Genomic DNA, 25,493 nt, shown 5'->3' with positions numbered 1-25,493 from the left:
GTCTCCAGCTGAATATATATTTACATACATATTGCTGTGTGTCATGCACAGTTCCAGCACAGTCACGACACTTTCACAAGAAAGCGAGACAAAAGAAATCCCTCAGCTTGAGTAATGCACAGCAAAAACAAATCTGTGGTTTACGGTGGATTTCAGCGCCTGCTGTTCTGCGGCACATTTTCTTAAAAGACGTATCAGCATGTCAGGCATTTTCTGTAATATCACAGAAGCCATAAAGCCTCAGATGGATCATTTGTTTGCTAGTCCCTTGAGGCCAATTAATGACGCTGTGTATGAGCTCAGAACTGTGATACGCCACACAAAAGCCCCCCTGAATGGATGGATCCACTTTTAGCAATGTTTTCCTTCCCCATTCTGTGAGTGGAGACGGATACATCCGCTGTGTAACCCGTCATTTATTGTGGGCCTTGTGTGGAAGTAAAGGGGAACTCTGTTCTTAGAGAGCTATTTTTAATCCTCGGTGGCAGCGTGTGTAATGCTTCGGGCGCTGTGGGTAGCGAGGGGATGAGGGATGTGAGGGTCCACGATCTTAAAATAAGACTGGTGTGTGATGACAGCAGGAGGTTTAGGTGTCAGGTGTCAGTGACAGAGGGACTGGTGTCTGCAGCTGGGACCCAGCCTCCAGCTCTGGTGGGTGCATAAAGCCATCACACTGGGTGAAGATAAAGACATTCAAAACACATCCATTAATGCAGACACACTTAAAGACTCACTGAGGAAGTATTTTAGTTCTTCAACAGTGATGCATTCAAGAACGACACAGACGTTTGCTGTTTTTAGTATCACAGGAATCGCAAGAAATCTAACCAGGAGCTTGAGGGAAATAAACACACCAATGTTGTAGTCAAGAACACTAAACCGAGACCAAGTCAAGACCAGGACCAGGGTGTAATCAGATGGAGACGAGACAAAGACTTTGAGTGGTTGAGTCAAGACCAGGACCAGACCAGTGTGAGTCCCATACTGCATGACAACACCAGATAAAATATAAAACATGGCACTCCTCAAATTGATCTGACAGATCCACGTTCCCATTAACAGACAACAAATGAAGATTCCTCTTTGCTCACCTCTTTTAGTGCCATATATACTGTTTATGTGTGTATTTGTAAGTATTAATAGGAAAATGTCTTGATAAAATAATGTAAATGTAAGTGGGAATTTCCCTTGTGTTTTCTATGAGACACTTTAGTGATATCCCCTCAGTTGTGATCTTGACTGTACATGAGGTTAAGTCCTCTTTATATGAGAGCGAGACAAGACAGAATAAAAATGAAGTCGATTCCGAGACGAGACCTTCAAAAGTGGTCTTGAAACCAATCTCGAGTACAACAACACTTAAACACTACTGGATGTGTAATGGTCATTGTGTGTTTAAGTGTTTATTAGCTTCTCATCCATCATCTCTTTCTGTGTCTGGAAGTATCCGCCTGTTTTTCTCCCAACTTATATGTCATTTCTGAAATAGAAATGCTTTAAGGTTGATAAAGGTTGATGTAAACAATCTAGTGAATCATGTTTGAAACCTGCCTTCTCCTCTCATTCTTGTTATCAAAGCCCCGCGGATGAAAGGACATCACAGATGTGTGTTGCCAGATTTAATTAATTAGAGTAATGACATAACCAGTTGAAAACAACAGAGAAATGCCACAAAATAACAAGAACGACAACGGGTGCTCTTTTGATCAAACAATCCTGCTGTCGAATAATCTTGTTGCCTCCTCATAAAATATGCATAAATTAATGAAAAACCACAGTGATTTGTCAAAATGTCGACTTCACATGCTCATATGTATACACATATACATATATATATATATATATATACCATGATTGAGGACGACGGACTCCGTCTCACACACACTCATGGCATCACTCACCACTTTGGGTTTAAATGGCGGCTGGATCTCTCTGTTGCCTAGGCGTTCCCAGTCGATGCGTCTGAAGAAGGCCTGCTCCCTGATGTCCCTCTCGCCCTCGACGCTACAGCCGAGCCGCTTTGACGGGTGCTTGGTCATCAGCTGGAGACAAACAGGAGAGGAGGAATCAGAAGATGTGACAAAGGCAGTTAGCGGCTTGGGGAGAAGAAAAGGTAGAGAAAGTGAAGCAGGTAATAGAGAGAAAGTGTCTCTGAAGCTTGCAATCCACTTTTTTTTTTTTATAATCTTCTCTTCTTCTCCAACAACATTTTGCAGAGCCAGACTAACACTCTACTGTTTTTACTCATCCAGCTGCAAAACAGTGGCAGGAAATTACACTGCCTTTTCATAGCTCGACTCCTGATTCAGGAGCCTATTCTAATTTTGACCATGAATCTTTTTTTTTTTTTTTTTTGCAAATGAGATGTGAAGGAAATAATAAGGATGAGGATTATCTCCTTTGTCACCGGCTGTGAGATGATGAATGATATTTCAGGTGGCAGGGTGCAGCTACAGGGTGTAATATCGTCATAAATGAAGGTGAGGTGTGTTATTAAAAGACCTGATCAGACTGTGCCTGGATCTTAATTGAATCTTCTCTACCGTGCGAATTGACTTTGAAACCTCATTTCCTTGTTGGTAAATAATAATGACAACCACGATGCCGCTTCACCGTGTTGATGTCACATAAAGTGAAGCCCAGGTACTGTACGAGGCCAACAGGTGCCTGCTTAATAAAGGAACATTTTTGAAAGCCGCTGAAAATTTGGGACTTTTCCGACTGTGTTAAGAGAGCAATCTGTAAAACAACTACAACAACTGTGAAAAAAATAGGAACTGTAGGTATTTTGTTTGTGTGGATCATTGTTAATTGCAAGTGCAAAAATGTATGGATGTGTGTTTACTTCTGATGATATAAATTATATAAAAAATAAAGTTCAAACGTCTGTATCACATATGAAATTGAGCTTTCAAACAGAATCTGGTAAAATTCTGTTTCACAACCTTCATGATTTCCAGCTTTAATTACTTTGATGTATAAAAACAACAACATAGCATTGATTTTTAATAGTTGACATTTAAATCTTGCATGTCAAAGCTTTAAAAAAAAGTCTGTGTAGTTATATTACTAGACAACAATACCTTACTTAAAGTTATGACTGTGATTGGATGTAAGTTTCAAATCTCTTCCGGATCTTAATTCCTCACCAGCATTTAAGGAGAGCAGTTGCTGCCTGGAATGTAAAAAAAATCTCTGATTTGATTTCTTTACTTTATTAAAACTGCCTGGCCCTTCAAACAGCACTTACTCCTTTGCAGATGGACACGGCTTCTTTAGACATGGACTTGGGGTAGGACACGTTGTGCTCCATGATGGACTGGAAGAGCTCATCTTCATCCTCTCCATCAAACGGAGGCTGAGGAGGAAAAACACAAACACTGTGTCACAGCTTGAGGTTCATTCTGTGAAGATACGGAGGTGACAAGGTCAGCATGTGAAGGTGTCACATCACTGTCTTTTAACTCATTGATGTTTTAGTCAATGGTCCTGTGCTGTTCATGGTGCTGTACTTATTGTTGGTCACTTTGACTACACAGATGAAGTCAAAACTTTATCTAGTTCTCAGGCAGAGTCATGATAAAAATTCAGTTTTAATAAAATGGTGATTTCCTTTTATGTAGTGATCGATTGATGAAAATGTGTTTATTCCTTCACCTTACTTTTGAATTAAGCAGAGAACCCTTAAAGTCAGTTTAAACATCCCTTTGTTATTGCATTAGCTTTTTTGACATTGTGACATTGTTATAAATATTGCTATAAGGAGAGATATAAAAAATCTCTCTTTTGGCCTTTTTTTTTTTTACAACCTACGTATCAATTTTCTTTCTGGAACCAACTAACATGAGGGCTGAAACCAATATTTTTTATTGATTAATCTGCTTATGTATATTAATTGTATAACCATTTAGTAAACAAATTTGTTTCACAATTGCTTTTTTTGTCTGATAATGTCACCATCTTAGTTTTAGTTTTAGTTTATTTCCTGTTTTATTTTGAAGTTCTCTTCCTCTTGTGTCCTGTGTTCACATCACTTTTTGCCTTTGTATGTTTTGCCTTGCTCTGTTCCCTTGTGTTTCTTCCACCAATCAGCTTTCAGCATGCCCTCGTGTCTGCCCACCTGTGTCTTGTTGTCTGATTAGTTTCTTGTGTATTTATTGTCCTGTCTTTTGTCTGCTGGTGGTTGGTTTGTCTGCTATGTTCCTGTTGACATCCCTTGGTCCTGTTTCATGTCGTTTTGCCTGTTGGATTTTTATTTACTCATTTTTGGGCTCACCTGCTCAGTAAGTTTTGTTTTGTATACTTCTTTATTAAAATAATCGTGCATCATCCTTCTGCTCCCCGTTCCTACCTGCATATGGGTTCATCCCCTGTTGCCTTATTGCTGAACTGTGATATATAAAGCAGTCCAAAACTCAAATATATTTAATTAACACTGACGTAAAATACAGAGATGCAGTTAAATCTTCTCATTTGAAGTTATGGATCTAGTGAATGTTGTGAATTTAACTGAATTTGTCAATTTATGGATATAGACCACTAAATGTATAGTCCTAAATGAGGGATGATTAAAAAAAACTAAAACATATTACCTGTCCTGCCAGCATCTCATACAGAAGAACTCCATAAGCCCACCAGTCCACTGATTTTGCATAAGGCTGGTAGGCTATAATCTGACAAAGACAAAAAGTGAAAAGATTAATAACCTGGAACAATCAAATATATGCAGACGATACCCCATCAGACAAGTGAGGCTATGAGCAGGCTCAGTGATAAAAGGTGGCTTTATTTCTGCTGCTGAGTGTCACATAGAATCCCAGAGAACAACAGTCAAGATATCAAGAGAGAGAGTAAATTGTAAAGTAGCATTTCTATCACCTAAACTCTAACCAGTCAAACATACAGTCGACTATTCTGAGCTGCCATAACAAAGGCGCTTTCTCCTAACATCCAATTTGCCGACCTACAGCTTCCTCCCACACACAGTCTACACATGGACACAGTCACACTATAATAATCATGCAGACGCAAAGGCAAAGAGCTAAATCAGAGCTGCACTCGCCTTTAACAGAGGCAGAAATGCAAATTATCGAGTTCACAATGTTACAATTTACCCTGCCATGATATGGAAGTGTTTATGTCCCATCATATTCATCATAATCAGGAAATACTGCTTTGATTTTGTAACCTGTAAAGTTGGTTAATTGGTTGGTTTAATCCAATTAAATGTTCTACCTGCTCCTCCTCACATGTTAAATGTAATCATTATTTTCCTTCTAAACCTTACTTTTTGCCTTTGCTACATAAGAAAAAAATGCCATCACATATTCTTTGTTAACTTGAGCTTTCTGTTTCCAGACATAAAACAGGTTCGTTCATCCCTCCTGAATCCACTCTGAATAGATGATTCCTCTGCTTTCTATGTAAATACTAATCTTTCTACAATCATTCTTTCCATTATCTTCCGTATATGTGACGTCAGTGCTGTTGGCCTATTGTTCATAAGACTTGATAGGTCGTCCCTGATTTTCTAATAGGAATAATCACTGCCTCTTTACAACCAGATGGCAATTTTCCCACTTCCCATTCTTTATTGTAAAAACCTAGCAGATTCATAGATGATAAAAAACACCTAGATATTTTATCTTTACATAAAAGCTTTCATCCTTTCTTGGAGATATTGGTCCCGATCTTACTATTGCCTTCTTCATTACTTCCAAACTAAATGGAGCCTCCATTGCACTGTTAGTATCGGCTCTCCTCTAATCAGTACCATGAGCTGCTCTGGTCATTGTCTTCCTCTCTTGGCCTCCTCAGTCAAGTCATCCGAACTCAGGATTTTAGTGCCTTCACTTTGTCAGACACTTCCTGCTCCTCAATCTTCAATTTTGATTCTCTATACTGCTTGTTTGCTCCAACACCAGGAGAAAATGATTGACACACCTAACTTGCATAATAACAACACTACGATTAGATAATATCTGTTCAAGGGAGAAGCTTAGCGAATGGTCAACGACCTAGAATTCAAATCCATAATGGAGTAAACAAGAAAGTCTCAAATTAAAAAACAGTGCTATCTTGTCATCCTCACCTCTGGGGCGATGTAGTCCGGGGTCCCGCAGAAAGTTCGCGTGGACATGCCCTCATACATGTTCTCCTTACACATGCCAAAGTCAGCAATTTTGATGTGGCCCTCAGAGTCCAGCATCACGTTGTCCAGCTTCAGATCCCTGCAGCAGAGAAACAGGTAGTGAGCATTTGTTTACATGCATCTGGATTTGTGACCGCTTTGATTCTTGTTGTGTGTAGGAGCGCATTAAAGTGCTGCTCTGCACCGCTGCCACCTCTCTGAGCAGTAATTACTACCTAGGATACGCTGAGCTCCTCTCTCCTCTTCTCTCCCTCCATCTTTATGTATTAATCTCCTATTTATGCACATTACTGATTTTGCTTCTTCCCCGGAGTTCTTGTGCTTTCTCGCCTCGCAGGTTCCCAGGAATCGGGGTTATATTTGGACTGTCATCGTGCCACCTACTGAGGCCCTGCTGACACCCACTACTACTACCACTATCATTATTAGTCACATTACTATTATTATTGCCCGTACTATTACGCTTATTGACTTGCTTCTACCCTGGAGTCTTTGTGCTTTCTCGCTTCGCAGGCTTCTATAAATCGTGGCTGTACCTGGACCGTGGTCGTGCATCCTGCTACGGCCCTGCTGACACCGACTGCTACCACCATTATTATTACTAGTCACATTACTATTACTATTACCTGTACCATTAAGCATATTAGCTTTACTTCCACCCTGAAGCCCTTTTGCTTTCTCGTTCTGCAGGTTTCCATGAATCGTTGTGGTACCTGGACCATAGTCGTGCCTCCTGCTGTGAGCCGACTGACACCCACTGCTACTTCGATTATTATTATTAATGACATTACTATCCCTATTTTCATAACTATAATTCTACTGTAATAATTGCTGCTGTTATTATAAGTAGTCTTATTATATGAATCATTTATGTCATATACATTGAATGTGTTGTATCTCTGTTATGCTGTTCATTCTGTACACATGACATCTATTGCATTCTGTCCATCCTGGGAGAAGGATCCCTCCTCTGTCGTTCTCCCACAGGTTTCTTCCTTTTTTCTCCCTGTTAAAGGGGTTTTTTAGGGGAGTTTTTCCTGTGCCGATGTGAGGGAAGGATAGAGGATGTCGCATGTGCACAGATTGTAAAGCCCTCTGAGGCAAATTTGTGATTCTGGGCTATACAAAATAAACTGAATTGAATTAAATTGAATTTATCATTCTGCAGCACACACACCATACTCCGGGTAACAAACAATAATTTCTTGGCCTGAGATCATATTTTTCCTCTGTGCTATTCTTTTTTTTGTCCGTCTGTGCTTGTGTTTCATGTCTTAATTCTTCATTCTTCATTCTCTTCCCCTCCTCATTCACCAATTCTGGCAGCTATATCCTTCAAAAAGTAGTGTCAGGATGCCAAACACATGCAGAATGGATGTGAGTCCTTAGATGAAGTACTGAAGAGGAACAGGGTGAACTTACTCTCTGTCAAGCATTTCTGTCTTTCCTTTCTAGTTTTGCTTTTTTGCATCAGATTGAAGTACGGGTTTAATTCTCACCTCCTTCCTCAGATCTTTTTCTTAATTTATCTTCTTTCTGTCTTGTCTGTTATCTCGTAATCATCTTGTCCTTTGTCTGCTTTACCCATCAGCCTCTCTGTTCAAGTAGATGTCTAAACTTATTAATCATGTCCTACTTCAATTCCCCATATCTCCAGCTTCAGCTTGTCTACCTTTGCAAAATAGTTTTTTTGCTCTCTGTCTTTGACTCTCAACTCTGCTCCTTTTGACTCAAACACAGCCTTTATATTTTTTTCCCTTAATCTTTTCCTCTGATGTGAAATATAAAAACCCTGCAAGGTTTTTGTTTTCCATGTAGAAATGAATGAATTTGAGGTGAATGTGGTGCTTCATTACATAAGTCTGGTTTCTCTCTGACTCACCCACCTGTAGATGATTCCCTTTCGGTGCAAGAAAAACAAACCAACAGCAATCTCTGCAGCATAAAACCTTCGAAATTGAAAATGAGAAAATTATTACACATCTTCACAAAACATTTTTGTAAGGAAATTGATTCTGAATACAAGAAAGAAATACACAATAATCCATTCCCCTTAGGTCTAAATAATAATAAATATTGGTGCGACCTTTGCACACAAAGTACCAGAAGTTTAGCACTTAGATGTCAGTTTATTACAGTATTGCTGTTTCACTAGCTATGGCACTTACTCAAGGTGGGTGTAAACCACTTTATTTGCCAGGTAAATATCTTAATTATTAATGAATTATTAAACAGGTGCCTGTGGATAAACTATAGAGTGTCCTTACACTGCCTGTGGCTCCTTGAATTTGCCCATACGTTGGATATGATACATAAGGTCTCCCCCGTTGATGTACTCCATAACAAAGTACAGCCGATCCTAGATTTAATTTAAAAAAAAAAAAAGAACAGATGTTATTGCCCAAAGAGCAGCTCCTAATGGATGCTACACAAAGATAAGTACAGTATGTGCATACTAAAACCAGCAATGCATTACACAGAATTATCTTAAGAAAAAAAGGATGTTTATATATAATGTATCTTAACACCGCCTCTAGATAAACATGACATGACGTATTCTTTCAGGACAGAGGCTACAGTCTCCTCATACACCTGTATTAAAAGTCAGGAAGCTTTGATATGTAAATGTATTTTTTTATTAAAGACTCCTTGAGTCACCCTGTCTACGCACAGAGTTGACGTCATACTGTAGACTTCGTATTCAAGGGTTGTCTCAGCTAAGTATCAATTTTCTATGAAGTGGCAGAGAGTGTGCGAATAAATGTAAATTGTAGACATACACAATCTGGTTTAAAATGGCAAAGCGAGACGGCTGTGGAAAGACTAATGAGGGAGCACAACTGCACCCTTTAAATAAGTTATATTTTATTGTGCGTTTGTGCAGTTCCTCAGCACTGCAGGAAGTATGTATTAAAGGTAATCATGACTTTGGCTAAAGTTTTCACACACCACAGTCTGGAAGCAGGAGTGGAGCTGCGTGAGGAAGGGCGGTTTGTCTCTCTGGGCCAAGACCCTCTTCTCCACCATCGTACATTCAACGTCGTCATCCTGGATCACAACGTCTTTCTTCAGGATCTTGATGGCGTACAGCTCCTCTGTCGACTTCATCTCTGCCAGCATCACCTGCAGTTGATGAAGACGCCAGAGGTCAAAGGTCACAAAGAAACTCAGAGGTTGTGGATTTTTGAAACGGCAAACAAATGCAGACTATCAGGCATTCTTCTGTCATATTTAAAGCACTGTAATCGGCTCTCACCTTGCCAAAGCTGCCCTTCCCCAGCAGGGCCAGGAAGTTAAAGTCGTTCAGTCGAATCCGGTCCATGTTACTTGATGGCAGGCTGAACCGCCGGTGGTCTGACGGCGTGATCACTTTCTTACCGTGGCCCAGCTTGGCTTTCTGTGGTGTGCAAAGATAAAGTAAGATTAAAGTAAACAGTATATTCAATATCTATATGTGATTTTATCTACATAGTTTGTTTAGCATAAACAAATAAAGCAAATATTAATAAAAATAATTAGTAGTGGACATGGAGCGCTTAGTCAGTTATCATGCTGGTGTCTAACAGCTGGTCTGGAGTCAAATATTCACATCTGGCTTTCACAGAGAGCAGATCACAGCCTGCCACATGAAGCAGGACTTAATCACCGGTTGCTTTATTTTTCTCAGCTTGACGGATTGTCTGTCGTTCTGCTGCTTAATTCCAGATCATACAAAACTGAAAACTCTTACAAATGATAACGTAATAAACATAAAAGCATTTTTAAATGTAATAAAAATATCTCTAATGGGTTGAAAATGCAAGAACCCAACAATTACATAAATGAATGATTAAGTGTAACTAAAAAATATTTATTGCATCATTAATTAGAAATTGAAATGTGTATGTATTTTGCAAGCTAGCCATTACTTTTAATTTGAATATATGATGATAAATCTTTGTTAAGCAGTTGTGTTCTAATTTGCTACAAGGTGCCATGATTGACAACATCTCTCCCCACCATCGAGAAACTGATTAGCTGCATATGACATCATATCCAAGTCAGAATCAAATCAAGCGTCTCTGCTCTTTTTATATTTCTATGTTGAGCGAACCTGGTGATCTTTTTTTTTTTCCACTGACATGCCAGACATCCTCACAGATATTCAGCAGGATGGGCGGTAAGCAGTGGGTGCCGGGTTTGCAAAGGTTCCCTGCTGTTATAATGACCGGCCTGCCAAGCATCTTTGAACAAAAAGGGCAATTAGGAACCTGCCAGCTCCCATCATGGCTGCACCCGTTGTCTGTTTCTGTCAGTTAGAGAAAACAGCCAACCGATGGGGCCCGGAGAGGCGGTTGCCACGCCAACCATTTCTCTATTCTTAACTCAATGTGGTAATAAACTCCAAATTAACAATTATCACATATTTCACTCAGGTGATGTGGCTCTACGTGTTAACCAGGTTAGGTTAATTAAGAACAGGAGAATGTAAACATTAACAACGTGTGTCAGTTGTAGTACCAGAATAAAGACTGTGGGGGAGAGGTTTTTTTTCATTTGACCCATCCTGCCTCCAGGTGCAGTTATTCATTGCAGTTAATTAATTTCACCTGGCAGTGCAGGTGTGACTGAGTCACAGAGGAGGCATCTGCACAGAAAACAGGCAGGACTATGAAGCCTTACAGGTTTACAGCTTTCTTTCTAAAGGCACAATTTTATGACGGATAAATAGATTTACATATTGTCAACAAAAAGTTACAGTGATGGGAGGAAAAAAATGACTTAATTGAATATTTTCAATTGTCATTAATGGGTTGTTTTTTGTGGCTTTTATTCATCATGGCTATGGTTTATGATGTAAACTGGTGGTTTCTAACCCAACACAATCTTACTTCAAAATATGATTTTTCTTTTTCTGTCTTTTCTCTAATTATTACTTTTTTGAGCAAAATATTCTTCAGCCCTCAAAAACCATTCAAAGGAAAACTGCTTTTTGGTTTTACTGCTAATAAAGCATGTCTGCATTTATGGGTATAACTACTGACATGAACACTTCTTGAGCGCTGCTGGAAGAGTTCAACCGAGTTTAAAAGCGAGGGGGTGTGTTGACATCCATTTACGTCTAATTTAGGAGTGGAGATATTTTTGTGCATGTCAACACAACACAGGAAAGGTTTTACATATCTAGACATCACATGTCATAACAAGGCTGTTGTTGCTTCTATCATGTAGTTAAGTTTTGTCAGGAGGACAAATTTGAATAATGGGTTGATCCTGTGCTTAATTTCATTACTGTAACTCGCAATAGTTGTTGTCGTCACCACAAAACACAAAACATTTACATAAACTGCACATGTCTAACATTTCACACCATAAACAATTCATGAAAAAACAACACATCACCCTTTGTCAACACAACAAAAAGTTTGCATAGTTATGCAAGAGTGGCCACACCAAGTTGTATCAAACACAGAGTGCAGCTACACAACAGTCTTATAATATTAAATATAACACTGCCACCGTGTGGGGGGATTTGGCATGCACACCAAGAACAGCAAGAACCTGCCCGTGTGTGGATTCATTCACACGACAACAGTGCATAAGTGTCCAACCATGCTTCCTGCCTTCTATAGTCCAGACCAAAGGACGGACTAGTAGAGGGGAGGACTGTGGACCAGACTCTCAGCCAATGAGGAGCGGGTGTGAAGCTCTCTTGGCCAATGACAACACACTGATAGTGGTAAAGATGGTGGCACCAACAGGCTGAGTGGTGCACACATTTACTAACAACAATGCTGAGTGGTGTTTGTGTGTAGGGTTAGGGAGCTTGTATGTAAAAGCTGTTGTATGCAGCACTTTCATTTAAATTCTTTATTCATTTTAATAGTGAAACCTTAGCTGTTCTTTATTTTTGAGCTGGAGGAACACCAGCTGCTTTCCTGTTCGTGCTGTGAAGCCAAAAGCAACTGCTGCAAATGTCAGACTTTGCTGATGATGACCTTTTGCAGAAGATACTGCAGGTGCTTCAAAATCCTCTGAATATTTGACTGAATTGGTCCTTTGTATTCAAATGATAAGCAGCCCCCTTTAATTGTATATTTAGATGTGTTATTAATTGTATGTTTAGATGTGTTATTAGGCATGAGATGGAAAGGAGGAGAAAGTTAGTGTATACGTGAGGAGTTAGAGAAATGTGTGTATTACAGCAATCTGCTTAAACTTTATGCCATTGATAGCTTTTGTTAGTAAATCAGATTAATTTGCAGAAGCCCAGCAGAGATCCACAAACAATCCTAACACGGTAAGTAAAGTGAGTGTGATGCAGAAATAGAGACGGAGCAGGCAGAAGAGCTACCTTGAGATAGTGGATATTTAACTGGCAGGCCTAGAAGAAAGAAGAGACTCACTTATTAGTGCAGTCAAAGCTTAGCTGGTGCGTGAATGTGCCGGGGAAAAGAAAGTGACACAGTATTTGTTGAGTTGTTATTTTTTGATCTGTTAAAAATCATTTATCCATTAGCGATAAAATGATGAAAGCCAAAACTAGAAAAAACAGAGTGCATCCTTTTCTGTCACATCTGTCTGCATCTCGCCCCAGTTTCCACGGCAACCGCACAGTTGTTTGATGACGCTATAGCCTCGGAGGAATGACAAGGTCAGCGTTGCACATTATGGAAAGAAACAGAAAAATGAAAAACAAAGAGACTCATAGGTCTTGAGCGCTGGTGTAAGGAGATGAAATGTACACTCGGTATTAAAACACCTGTACGCAGACACGGAGCTGGACTTTCATAAAACTGCCCTCATTCAGACGAATCCCATGCATCTTTGCACTTGTTTGAATTGCAATGTTTAATATATGAGCCAGCTTCTACCTGCATGTTAGTCATATGGATGTAAAGAAGTTCTGAGTTTTATTTAAAGCACAGTTGTTTTACTGTGTTGCTGGTAACAGAAACCTCACTGCAGTAAACGGACCGGCCACTAGAGAGCAAGAGTTAGCTGCACTAAAGAGTTCCTTACATTTGGTTACATTAAAAGACCATGCAAGTTTTGATTTGCATGACTTTGCTTGACTTAATTACAATCATCGATACAATACGTCCAACCATTTTCAAAGCATAAGATAGTGTTTTTAGAGTTATGAATGTCGTTTTTCAGGCAGAAATTCATTTCGATGTGAAAAAGACATCAAAGTCTAAAAACCTCCTTTGAAGAAAATGTTATCATATATCATACATTGTAATTACTTTATTATAGTCAGAGTTACATTAATGTTTCACATTCTCGTAAGTAGAGTACACACTTATGATGCAGTTACAACTAAAAACAATTTAACAGTAATGAAATTGTACAGTAATAATAAAAGATGCCAAATAACTGGTGTTGTGGGGAAAAGAGACAAAACAGCTACAATTAATAATAAAAAAAGGAACATTAGAAAGCTGGAAAAAAACTTTCCAGGTGTTTGTGTAGTTTAATGGAAATGTGAGCTGAATAAGACAACAAAAAGTGTTTTTCTACATCATGATATTTCAACAACATCAGCTTCTTTTAGACCGTCTACATGAATTTTCCTTCTGTGTTTCTTCCCAAACTAAGTCATGTCCCACTGTAAGCAAAGAAGGTAATGTTTCCACTCTATTATGATTTACTATCTGCAGCTGCACCTGCCCTTCTTACATAAGGCTCTCAAGAACTCACTTCCTCTATCAAATGTAAGCTTGTACTGTAAACGCATATGGGGACAATCCCTTAAAATAAAGATCATTCTCTTTTATTAATGCCAGGTGAAAGAAATCTCCCTCTGACATGCACAAGTGAGAAACAGCACCAGGTTACCATGGTGACAAAAAAGGAAGTGAGTGTGACAAAAAAAAAAAGGCTTTGAGGTTTTATTGAACGTTACAATTTCAGTTGAGCTCACCTCAAACTTCTGTCTGAGCTCCAGGTTGACGTCGTCGATCTCGGGGATGGGAACGTTGTAGTACTCCCCCTCCTCCTGGTTCAGCAACTTGTACCTGATAGAGACAACAACAAAAAAAAGATGGAGAAAAATGAATCCATATTTGATCTACTTTCCATTGAATATATCATCCATGCACCTCTCCCTCGGTCCCACCCACACAGCGAGAAAACTTAACATCTCTGCACCACTTCAATCATCTGATTCCCCTCCAGTCTCAGGTCTGTTCTCCGTCAGCAGAGCCAACTACACCTCATCTCTAATGTACACATCCTCTGGCCACTTGTCTAATGACCTGCTATAAACAGCAGACAGACACACACAGAGTTTTACAGCTACATTTTTTATGCACAGGTATTTCCTGAAGCTCTGTAACTGTGCACAAAGCAGCAGTCCTCCAGGCTCGGTTTGGGCTCGGTGGCGGCAGGTATGCTAACATGGCCGTGGAGTGTGAGCGTGTGTTTATCATTATGAGACAAAGCAGGCAGACAAAGACGGAGGGACGAGGAAATGACGCCAGCAGGTGCTGTTTGTCACACCTATTTATGTCTGCGCACAGTGTGCTGCTGAAACAGTGACGTCGGTTGGTCGGTTGGTGGTCGGTGTAGTATCAAGTTAACAACATGGCAGACTGCTGGAACCACGTTTACTTACTGTTGTGTCATTTCTGTTTCTGACTGTAAAAAAGTTTGTTAAAAAGTATTTATTTTGCAAGTTTATAGTCCTTTATATAAATGTAAAGAGACACCTTTACTGAGCTGTATTTGTAATATGATAAGAATTGCTCACACAGCCTGGTCTGAGCTTGGAACGACAGCTTGTGGTCTAGATTTTATGATGCAAAGAATCCACAGTACTTGTGTTTACTATTCATTCATCATATAATCAACTCATATGTACTCGTGAGCCATGACAGGTCATCATAAAGTCTGCATGGAGGAGGTCGGAGAGGACGGAAGGATCAAACAACATAGGACTTGCATCCCTTTGTATCCCTTGTTAAACCAGAAATCAAGGTTAACCTTATTTGTCATGTAACTTCCGTACTTAAGTAACGACACTTCCGTAGTTACTTTAACCCAAACCAGAATGTCTTCCTAAACCTAACAATGTTGTTTTGTTGCCTAAACACCACAGTGGTTTGAACAGGTGCAACGATCACTCACCTTTCTGGACATTTGTATGAAAGTGCACAAACAATAACAAAATCACTTATTTTAAGACATGATATTCTATATGAGGACATGATTACTTTTCTCATATTCTGCTTTGATTAATTTTTTAGTTAAAGCTTGCCTCATTTACCAGTCGAACATCTATTATTGTTCCTAAGCTTACTATCATTTTTTATCATTTTTGACATGTCCTTAAGAAAGCGATCTCAATCTCAATACCTGATCAAATAAAGGTTAGAAACACCAAATATTAGAGCAACTCACTGTGTATATACTACCAGAATATTAAAAGAAAATTTGTTTAATCACTCATCAGTTTCAGCAATACTGGTAGTGACACTGGTGCAATAATTTGCATGCAGTTAACTGTGCTTGACTACTTAACATGCAAAGCATGATGCACTGCACCGTTAAAAGCAGCATGAAATGTCATTCTAATTTCTTCGCTGGCTGGATGTGACAACCTCCTGACAGCAGCTGACCTGTTGGAGAATTTGAAACGTTCAACCCTCGTAAGTGAAAGGGACTAAAAAGACAACCTACCATCCACAGTTTGGAGCTTTGAGGAGCTCGGACACTCCAAACGACATGGAGCCCATGAAGTCGTTGCGGGTGGTTCGGTCCCAATCCCACACCTCAATGGACAGACGGCGGTCCTTATCTGATGCTTTGAGCTTACTGAGTAACACATACACACACACATAGGAGAAAAAGTACCATAATAAAATGAATCCTTAAAACTTTTTTTTTGTAACTTTATATTGTAATGTGACCGTTAACTCACAAGCTGAAGGACTCGTTCCAGCAGGGGTTGAGAGAGGAACGGATGGTTCTGGTCTTCTGTTTGGTCTCGTTCTTTGGGTCGGGGATGAGTTTGAGTTTAACATAAGGGTCCGATAGACCATTTGGATCCATAGGAATCAGGTTCCTGGCTTCACCCACTAGATGATGGAAAGGGAGACAGGGAGAGAAAGTGTAAACGTGTGTGTGTGTGTGTGTGTGTGTGTGTGTGTGTGTGTGTGTGTGTGTGTGTGTGTGTGTTGTGTGTGTGTGTGTGTGTGTGTGTGTGTGTTTGTGTGTGTTTGAGCCCCCAGTCCAAAATCTGAGACTCCATGACTCAGCACTGAGTCAGGAGTTAAAACGCACAGAGATGGGACAGTGAGTCACTCCCAGACCTGACAGCAAACAGAAAAGATATGAGCTTCAGTCCTAGCAGAATTACCTCTCTGTTCTATACATGTGTGGATTACATCACACAATGCTTTTCAATTTGATTTCCAAACTATACTGGCAAAAAATTTAAATGAAGGATGTCTGAGAAATATAATCAAAGCACAGATCATAATGTGTCTGTGCAGCATGGAGGATTTGACTGGCCTGATTTGTAGTCTCATTTACATATTCTTCAAACATATCAATTTATTTTATTTAACTTAATCTATTTAGGCAAAGTTCAGAGTTAAACTGCTTGTTTGGCTTCTTTATTATAGGACATTTTTTTTTCATGTTTCTTATGTTTCTAAGTAAGGCATTGAAAAAGTCTATTTCACAGTTTGGCTCATGCTCTCTGACTCTTTGTGTTAAGACCAAACTGTCATGCATCTTTCTGCAGTTTGCAGTCTGTTTGCTTTTTTCCTTTTTAATGTCTTTCATTCAGGTTTAGTGTTTCCTGCTTTTATTTTGAAGGTAACTCTTCATGTGTCTCTTTTTTACCTCCTGCCTTTGTGATTCTTGAATACCTATGTTGAATACACTTCCTGTAAGTCGCTTTGGATAAAAGCGTCTGCTAAATGACTGTAATGTAATGTGATTGTCTGTCTCATTAGTTTCACCTGTCTCTCATCAGCCCTGTTCTCCTGCTCACCTGTTCCCACTTCCTCATTAGTTTGTCCCTATTTAAACCAGACAAGTTACATCACTCTTTCTTCTTTAGTCCTCTGTTGTGCTGGGAGTTCTGAACCAAGTTGCCTTTATGTCACAGTTTGGCTCATGTCTGCTGTTTCCTGCCTGTTACGTTGGACTCCAGCTTTTGTTTCTGCTGCTTTATTTTATTTTTTTTGATGTTTGGGTCCATCCCCCTGCTGCCTACCCTCCAGACCAGGCAGTATAGTTTTAGTAATGTACCAGATAGATCTAGGTATAGAGAGATAGATTGATAGTAATCAGAGGTTGGACCAAGTCATTGTTCTGCAAGTCACAAGCAATTTTTGAGTCTTTGCACTCTAGTCATGAGTAAAGTCCAAAGTCAACTTGTAGTTGTGAAATAATGTGTTCTTCACCAAATGTAATTCTGTTTGGATCTCCATCTGTGATTTTTCAACACCCCTGCATACTTTTTGTACCCATAACAGTATTATCTTTGGTATAAAGTTTGTTTGTCACGGTTCTCTTCTGCAACTTGATTGGAAGTTGTAGGATTGGTTCAAACATGGTGGGTGTGGTGAATTGATTGTCGACCTGCTCAAAATGAACAATTTAAACTTTGGGCGCAGGGGAAGGTATCAAGTACTTGCAAGTCAAACAGTTCTAGTCCAAATGAAGTTGTAAGTCTTCAAATTTGTCTCTCGAACCCAAGTCATGTGACTTGAGTCCACACATCTGATAGTCAGTCAAGGTGTGGGGAATAGGGGAACAGGAATTGGACCCAAATGTAGAGGGTTGAGGAGGCAGCAGGATTACAGGCAGACAAATTGTTTTTTTATTTTGACCTGTCACCTGAGATGATTTGACAAAGAGAATGATGAGGGAATGAGACTCAGGAGAGGAGGTGGGCGGGGCCAGGGGGAGCTGATTAGTAAAGTGGGAACAGGTGTTTACAGGTGAAAGGTAACCAGGACTGGTAAGAGAGTCTGAGGGCGTCTGATGGATGGTTTAGAGAGTGGCAGCTCTGGGGAGCAAGAGAAGCTTACGTGACCTGAGGGAAGTGAGCAGGCGCTGGAGTCGGGTCCAGGCAAAACAACCAACTGGCCAGAAAGTCCCATAACATAGATAGATCTCAGTGTTTCTGTCCTCAGTTTCTCAGCTAATGGCTCTTCAAAATAGACACCACATATGCTGACAGCAGGTGCTGTGAAGCCAAACATACTGACAAAATTCACTTGTGAAACTGCACCAACTGGCTCATAATGCTGGTGGGTGTTAGGGCACTAACAAACAACTGCAAAATAATATACTTGTGCTAAAGGTCTGTCTCACACATGCTGTTGTAAAAGAAGGAAAATAAGACAGGTGATAATTAAACTACACTCTTCTTCCTTGGAGTGCACTCTTTCTCTCTCTCTCTATTGTGGTCAGGCAATAAGTGAGCAGATAATGTGAGGGAGGAGTGATGTTTCCCTGTGTGATAACTGACAAATGGAAGAAAAAAAAGGAGTGCTGTTACATAGCAACAGGAGGAGGGGGGGACGGGGTGGCATGAGCATGCCATTTTCACCATGGCGACAGCATCTACTGTAAGTGGCCAATGGGCCGACTCCAGCACTGCCCCGCTTAGCAACATCACATGAACGCACAAATAAATGTCAGAGAAAAGAGAAAACCAATCTGAAGTTTGACAGTGAAAATATTACAAAACTATTGCAAACAGGGATCAGAAACAAGATCACACTAAATCCTCTAAAAGTGTGTTTATCAGCTCCAATCCCCCCTCTCTGCATATTTAAATGTAATCAGACACAGAGTGAACAAGGAGAAAGAAAAAGGCTGTAATCTGAATGTTTCAGGGAGTCAGTGTGAATTTTCACACGAGGACTCGTTTGCTGAGATTCTTCATTAAAACAGTGGTAATGTGTTTCCCCTACAAACCATAAATATTCCACGGCTGAATACAAAGCAAACATTGGAAAGGAAGTGTAATATGCAGTTCAATTAGTTCTGTGTTTGTGAGATCTGATTTTGACATTTAGCTGGTGTTCACCGCTGGATGTGATGGTAGGGTTTGTAAGATAAAATGCTTTTAAGATATGAAACGTTATGTATTATGAAAAGAACTACCGTGCAGAATAAAATGATGGAATAGAAACAGAGACAGTAGTGGATTAATCGATTCGTCAAACACTAGAAAATACTTAAAAGCAACTATTTTGATTATTAATTAATCATCAAAATCCATTTTAAGGGAACAATGCCCCAAATCTACTTTTCCATGTTTTTTATATACGAGTGTTCCCAGTTTTCTATGAAATGAAAGTGCCAAAAGAAGAAATGGCTTCTCCTGAAGGGAGACAAATAAGCTCTAAAGCGTCATCACTGAGTGAAGAGATAGGAGCCAGAAGAGAGAAGGAGAGAGAAGAGATGAAAACAATGTATTTAGCAAAAAATATATATATTTGATAAAAAAAACTAAATACAAAAAAATCTCTTAATTCAAAAGAATTGCACTTTAAATTTATATCATGAAGTTAAAAAAATATCAATGACAATGGAGTGGTTATTTTGTAACATTTCATGCCACCTCTAGTCATGCAGTAGAGGGCAGTGTAGGTCTCTCTCTCACTGAGCCGTCTATCTGACAGAAGAAGCCAGAGTCAGACGCTTTTACCTTGTTCATGAATGTGTTGCTTCAACCTCATTGTTCACTCCTTATCCATTACAACATCTCAGCTACAGTAATCTCTCTCTCTCTCTCTGTCTCTCGCTCGCCCACAAGCCTACACACACACACACGCAAAAATGAAGTAAGAGGAGCAGAAGGAAAATCTCAGCATCCCACGTTCTCATCTAAATCCTCCCCTCCGCTGGCTGTGGAAACGTAAAAGGCATCAGTCACTTCCATGGCAACGCTGGCGCCAAACAATGCCAAAGCAACTCCAACACGCCTGTAAACACAGTAATGATGCGAACACACACACACACACACACACACACACACACACACACACACACACACACACACACACACACACACACACACACACACACACACACACACACAGATAAACAAACACCACGATGGGAGGTGTGTGTGCAAGTTACAGACACAGCTAATGTTTTTGTGCTCATCTCTCTCTCTCTCTCTCTCTCTCTCTCTCACACACACACACACACACACACACACAAAATGAACCCTCATCAGCAGTGATCAAGGACCATCTCTACTGTCTGTGGTTGCTTAGATACAACAAGAGCTGCTTTCCTACTGTATCCTCCTCTTGCTCCTTATGAGGTCGCTACCGATCAAATTAGAAGTTAATGTGTGGGTTTTTGTCTCTTTTGTTGTAACACACACATGACATAGAGGGATAAAAGCAGATGTATATTATGTGTTAACTTGAGACTTCACTTATCCACCATCACTGAAACAAGCCTGCTGTTTACATCACGTAAACGTGCATCAGAGGAAAAGCAAAACTACCAGAATGCATCTACTCTGCTGCTGTTGTGCACACAGGAGTGAAATATTCTGCTTTTTCACAAACATTAAAACACATTAAGAAAGTGCACCAGCACTTAGATGAGACTTTTAGAGCCTGAATCCTCTGTTGTTTGGAGATAATGAATGACAAAGTTCAAGTTCTTTCTTCTCCAGAATGCTTATTTATTGGCTTATATCTCAGATAATTTCTCTAAAGTGCTGAGTGTTATTTCCCTGCACTTAATGCGACAAGAACAGCTGAAGACAATAAAGTCGAGCTAAAATTTTCATAAAGACAGTAAACCATTTCCTCTGTGATATTTTTGTATCATATTCTTCAAACCCACAAAGAAGATGAAACACACATCCATGCTCACAGTATCTGCTGTATCTGAGCCGGATGTCTGCTTAATTATAAATAAATAAAGGCCACAGCTAAAAATGACATATCATTTGTATCCCGGGGCGGGTGCGTGCAGGGGCTGCAGTGGTCCGACAGAGTAATCTCCCAAAAAAAAGGCTTTGAAATTCAAATGTGTTGTTGCATAACAATGCCATGTGCAACCAATGGATGCCTGATAATCTGAAGGGGGAAAGCTGCACGGCCAAACCGGAGCTGGATCCCTGCAGTGCCCTGTCAGGGATCTGAATGTAGACGTCACACACACACACACACACACACACACACACACACACACACACACACACACACACACACACACACACACACACACACACACACACACACACACACACACACAAGCAGTGGAGGGAGAAAATGATATTAAGGTTTTTATTTGTGGTTGAACTCCCTTGAAGGAAGTGCAATCAGAAATTTCAACAAAGGCCTGGCTTAAGAAGGAACTGTTCACTGATACTAAGTGTGACATGAGAGGTGCTTTAGTACTTTTGGTAATTTCCTCCCACACTCCCTTCATTCAAGATTCATTGAGCACATTTGTAAGTGAATTATTGAAAGGCCTGTAGGATAATCACTCTTTACAATCACAATTGTTGTTTTATGCAGAAATTGTCATTTTTAAGTCGTTATAAATGTGTTTGTCAACAATTGACTGTTCCCTAACCCTACCCCAAATAAAAAAAAAAATTAAATCAATAACTAAATACCTAATTACATATATTATGATTATGATATTTCATATTCATATAAATGTGAAGATATTATTACAAATACATAGCATTGTTTTGTATCATTCAATATCTGTTCATGTTTTTATAGTATTTTACACAATAAAAAATGTTTAAATGTTACATTTTTTGCTTAAAACTACATTTATAAAATAAAATAAAAAAATACATGTAAAAGAAAACCTTATCACTATTTGTGCATAAAACAACGCAGACAATGCCCATGCTCCCATCAGATACAGAGACACATGCCGAAAATGTGATCATCATATCTGACAAAAGCCTATTAGAATGAAAAGCCTAATATCAGACATTTAGCCTTTGTGTGTAATCAGCTGTTGTTACATTACATTACATTACAGTCATTTAGCAGACGCTTTTATCCAAAGCGACTTACAGGAAGTGTATTCAACATAGGTATTCAAGAGAACTGCTAGTCACCAGAAGTCATAAGTGCATCTCCTTTCTTAAACAAGCATCTAAAAGCATAAACCAGAGCAAAAGTATAGTGCAGAAAATTAAAAAACAATAAGTGCAACAAACTAATACGAAAACAATAAGTGCAACAAACTGATACGAATACAATAAGTGCAACAAACTAATACGAATGCAATAATTCAGGGTAGTACTTTGTTGTCAGTTGAGTAGAAAAATATAAAAAGTATTCTTGTTCAGCTGTGCTTCAAACCTGAGGCGAACATGTCAGCAGTAGGAAATCTCACCCTGAGTAAACCGCTGTGTGCTCACTTTGTCCCGATCCTCAGATGCCCTGTGAGTGTGTATGTGTGCGTGCATGTGGGCAGATTACGGAGGGACGTTGTTGCATGTTTGTCTTTTCTTAAAGCTCCAGAATAAACATTTACTCACGCCTGCAGGTTGTTTATGTCACTTTTGCTAAAAGAGACGTTGAACAGGAAGAGGAGTAAAGAGAAGGATGAAGGAGGTAATTAGTGGGGGGAAAAAAGAAAAAGCGACAAACAGGGCAGAGGAAGATTATAAGAGACAAGAAGATGTAGTAGAAGAAGACGAACATGAGACCCAGAGGGGAAAGAACCAGTCACCCAACTGGTTTCAGCTGGTAGAAAAAAAAGAGAAGACGATAGAAAAAAAGGTAAGATGTTGATGTCTTATTGAGGAAGAAAAGGAAGGAAGATGACTGAATGGAAAAGGAGAGCAGCAGGTATGGAGGGAAAATAGATGAAGAGAGGCTGAGAGGAAGACATGGTCTCGAAGGAGCAGGTAAAAGAAGATAACAGGAAATGTCAATAGAGGAAGAAGGGATGGAGAGGAGAGAGACAGACACTGAGAGAGAGAGAGAGAGAGAGAGAGAGAGAGAGAGAGAGAGAGAGAGAGAGACTGAGAGAGAGAGCCTGGGATATGTGTCTGTTTTCTTGGCTGGAAAGATTTAATCAAGTTCACATCGGTGCGGTGAACCACAAAGGCCCGCCACTTGTCTGTGGGAGCCGGAGGGGAGCCGGAGAACAAGCTGAGGCCTCACTGTTCAGACCGCTGCCATTTGAGAGGAAAACACTGCAGAACACACACTTCCTCTGCCGTCTCACCCTCCTGCGCTGTTCTCAGTGTTGATATTTATTTTTCTTTTCTCTGTCAATCACAGAACCACGCTTTATCTCAACTGGTTCTTCATTATAACAGAAGTTTACGTCTTATTTTCTGTCATTTAATTTAACCTGTAAATTTAAAAGCACAATGAGGAGAATAAAAAAAAAGAATGTAAAGTTTCATACAAACACAAATACCTCTCAATCAACACTTAAGACTCACTACATTGTGTGTCGGCTACCTATATATTCTTTCTACTTTTCATTTTTCTGTGTTCAGAAGGTTTCTGGCTGTCAACCTCAATGAAAACGCAGCGACCAGGTACCTGATCGTAAGCAAGCGTCGAAAAGGAAGCTATGAAATGAAGCACACAGCACAGAAAAAGTGTAAATATAGACTTTCTCCCGCTGGCAACTGGCAACTCGGATATCAAATCCTACTCATTGTGCCTTTAAAGCCACACTGGTAAATATTTTTATATTAAGAATGGATCAAATGATGCAACAATCATCATTTGATCCGACTACCTCAGCTAAACCGAGCATTTTATCATCTTTCAGCTCATTGTTTTGGTTTTTCTGCCCTACAGAGTTTTGATACATTCTCACCATGTTTGTCAAGGTCATTTCAAACAGCAGGCAGCTGTTTTCAGTGGAAAATAAATCTCTGTACAAAACCAAACAAAAGGCTGACAAAGTTGGCAACAGGCTGGTGAACATAGTGGAACATTTAGCAGCTGAAGAGCCAGATATCTCTATTATGTTTGATCCAAATTAGCCCTGACATATTCAGCTGGCCTGTTATGAACTCTCAGAACCCCACCGCTTTGCAGTTGCTTGGCAGAAATGAAACGTAGCGTGTGGTGGTGCTACTTTTCATTTGTGAAAATAAAAATACAGCAAGCTGTATTATTTGTGACAGTAAAGTGCCACTCACAGCAATATGAGTAACCTCTTTAAAATTTAAATATGACCTTAAGTTATGAGGAGGCATGTCATTTAGTCATAAAATAATTTCAACCCTTAGTTCACCCTTAATGGCACAAATATTTTTAATTAATTATACTCATACTTACTTGTGTTTTTAATGCTCCGTATGTGCCATATGATTTGCCTTTGAGTGTAATGATATTTTTTCTTTCTAAAAAAGATAATTATCTTTAAAAACCACATACCCACTTAAGAGCAGAGCTTACGTTCGTTAGAGTTGACACAGTGTGAAGCAACATTTTCATAAACACTGGAACGCTGCTCGGTGTTTTGTTGTGTGTACGCATGGAAATCAAGGACAACATGAGAGTTCACATCAATCTAACGTCTTAGAAATCTTCTCCTCTCCTTGAATGTGAGCCAGTTCAGTTTCAGCTGTGTCCATTCAGGCTAATCTGAAAAGACTGAGGTCACCATGTCAATGAGTCCACCAGTGTTATATACTGCCTTGTTTCCTCGTTCTCGCTGACGGTGGTCGTCACATCACAACAAGGACATGAATCAGACCCTCCTCAGCAGTAAAAGAGCTGGATGTTTTTATAAATAACTAGAAAACAACGTTATAAAACTGAAAAGCAGAGCGAACACATGCTGTATGCTGACTGTGAGGTTCCTCTCCTTCCCTATTTATTTCCATCGGGTGACTAAAAACAAACAAACACATTTTTATGAAAGCAATATATTTCCAAATCTGCCATTCTTACCTTGCTCTAGCTGGAGGTTATTCCTGTTTGATCCCCACTGAGTTAAAAACACTTTATTGGCCTCAGCACTCATAATATTCCCTGACCACCACTGTCTCGCCATGTTTGTGTGTGTGTGTGTGTGTGTGTGTGTGTGTGTGACAGAGAAGTGACCCAGCAGTCATTTCTCTCCCTGCCAAAGGTGGTTTAACGCCGGAGAGTTGTCCACTCCAGGTGCTGCTTTTGACTGACAGGATAATTTGGAGGTGTTGAAAACACACACACACACACACACACACACACACACACACACACACACACACACACACACACACACACACACACACACACACGGGACACGCAGGTTATGACTTTTTTTAATGCTGATGCCAATGTTTTTTAAGTTCTCTGGAGGGGTGTTATGGTCTTGTGAAACTGCAGTTTGATTTCAAATGTAATTTGTTAACTTATTAAGTTGAAATTCA

General features: G+C 39.7%; 1 protein-coding gene across 4 annotated transcripts in view; it reads right to left on the bottom strand.

Annotated features, from left to right (window-relative positions):
• Positions 1 to 25,493, bottom strand: part of prkcab (protein kinase C, alpha, b) — a 106,121-nt gene that overhangs the window by 499 nt on the left and 80,129 nt on the right. The window contains exons 6-17 of one of the 4 annotated variants that reach the window (XM_054606935.1): positions 16,056 to 16,212; positions 15,815 to 15,949; positions 14,035 to 14,151; positions 10,554 to 10,561; positions 9,408 to 9,544; positions 9,101 to 9,274; positions 8,419 to 8,510; positions 8,038 to 8,100; positions 6,092 to 6,230; positions 4,593 to 4,673; positions 3,251 to 3,358; positions 1,902 to 2,042 (exon numbers count right to left, since the gene is read on the bottom strand). In XM_054606935.1, the coding sequence (XP_054462910.1) occupies positions 1,902 to 2,042; positions 3,251 to 3,358; positions 4,593 to 4,673; positions 6,092 to 6,230; positions 8,038 to 8,100; positions 8,419 to 8,510; positions 9,101 to 9,274; positions 9,408 to 9,544; positions 10,554 to 10,561; positions 14,035 to 14,151; positions 15,815 to 15,949; positions 16,056 to 16,212 (1,352 nt within the window). Of the gene's footprint in view, positions 1 to 1,885; positions 2,043 to 3,250; positions 3,359 to 4,592; positions 4,674 to 6,091; positions 6,231 to 8,037; positions 8,101 to 8,418; positions 8,511 to 9,100; positions 9,275 to 9,407; positions 9,549 to 10,553; positions 10,562 to 12,485; positions 12,516 to 14,034; positions 14,152 to 15,814; positions 15,950 to 16,055; positions 16,213 to 25,493 lie in introns of all 4 variants that reach the window. The other 3 variants (XM_054606934.1, XM_054606937.1, XM_054606936.1) reach the window with 3 other exon arrangements.

The sequence above is a fragment of the Anoplopoma fimbria genome, chromosome 11, assembly GCF_027596085.1.
Source record: "Anoplopoma fimbria isolate UVic2021 breed Golden Eagle Sablefish chromosome 11, Afim_UVic_2022, whole genome shotgun sequence".
In the NCBI taxonomy this organism is placed as follows: Eukaryota; Metazoa; Chordata; class Actinopteri; order Perciformes; family Anoplopomatidae; genus Anoplopoma; species Anoplopoma fimbria.
The sequence above is the reverse complement of the archived record's forward strand: the minus strand, read 5'-3'. Positions and strand labels throughout refer to the sequence as shown.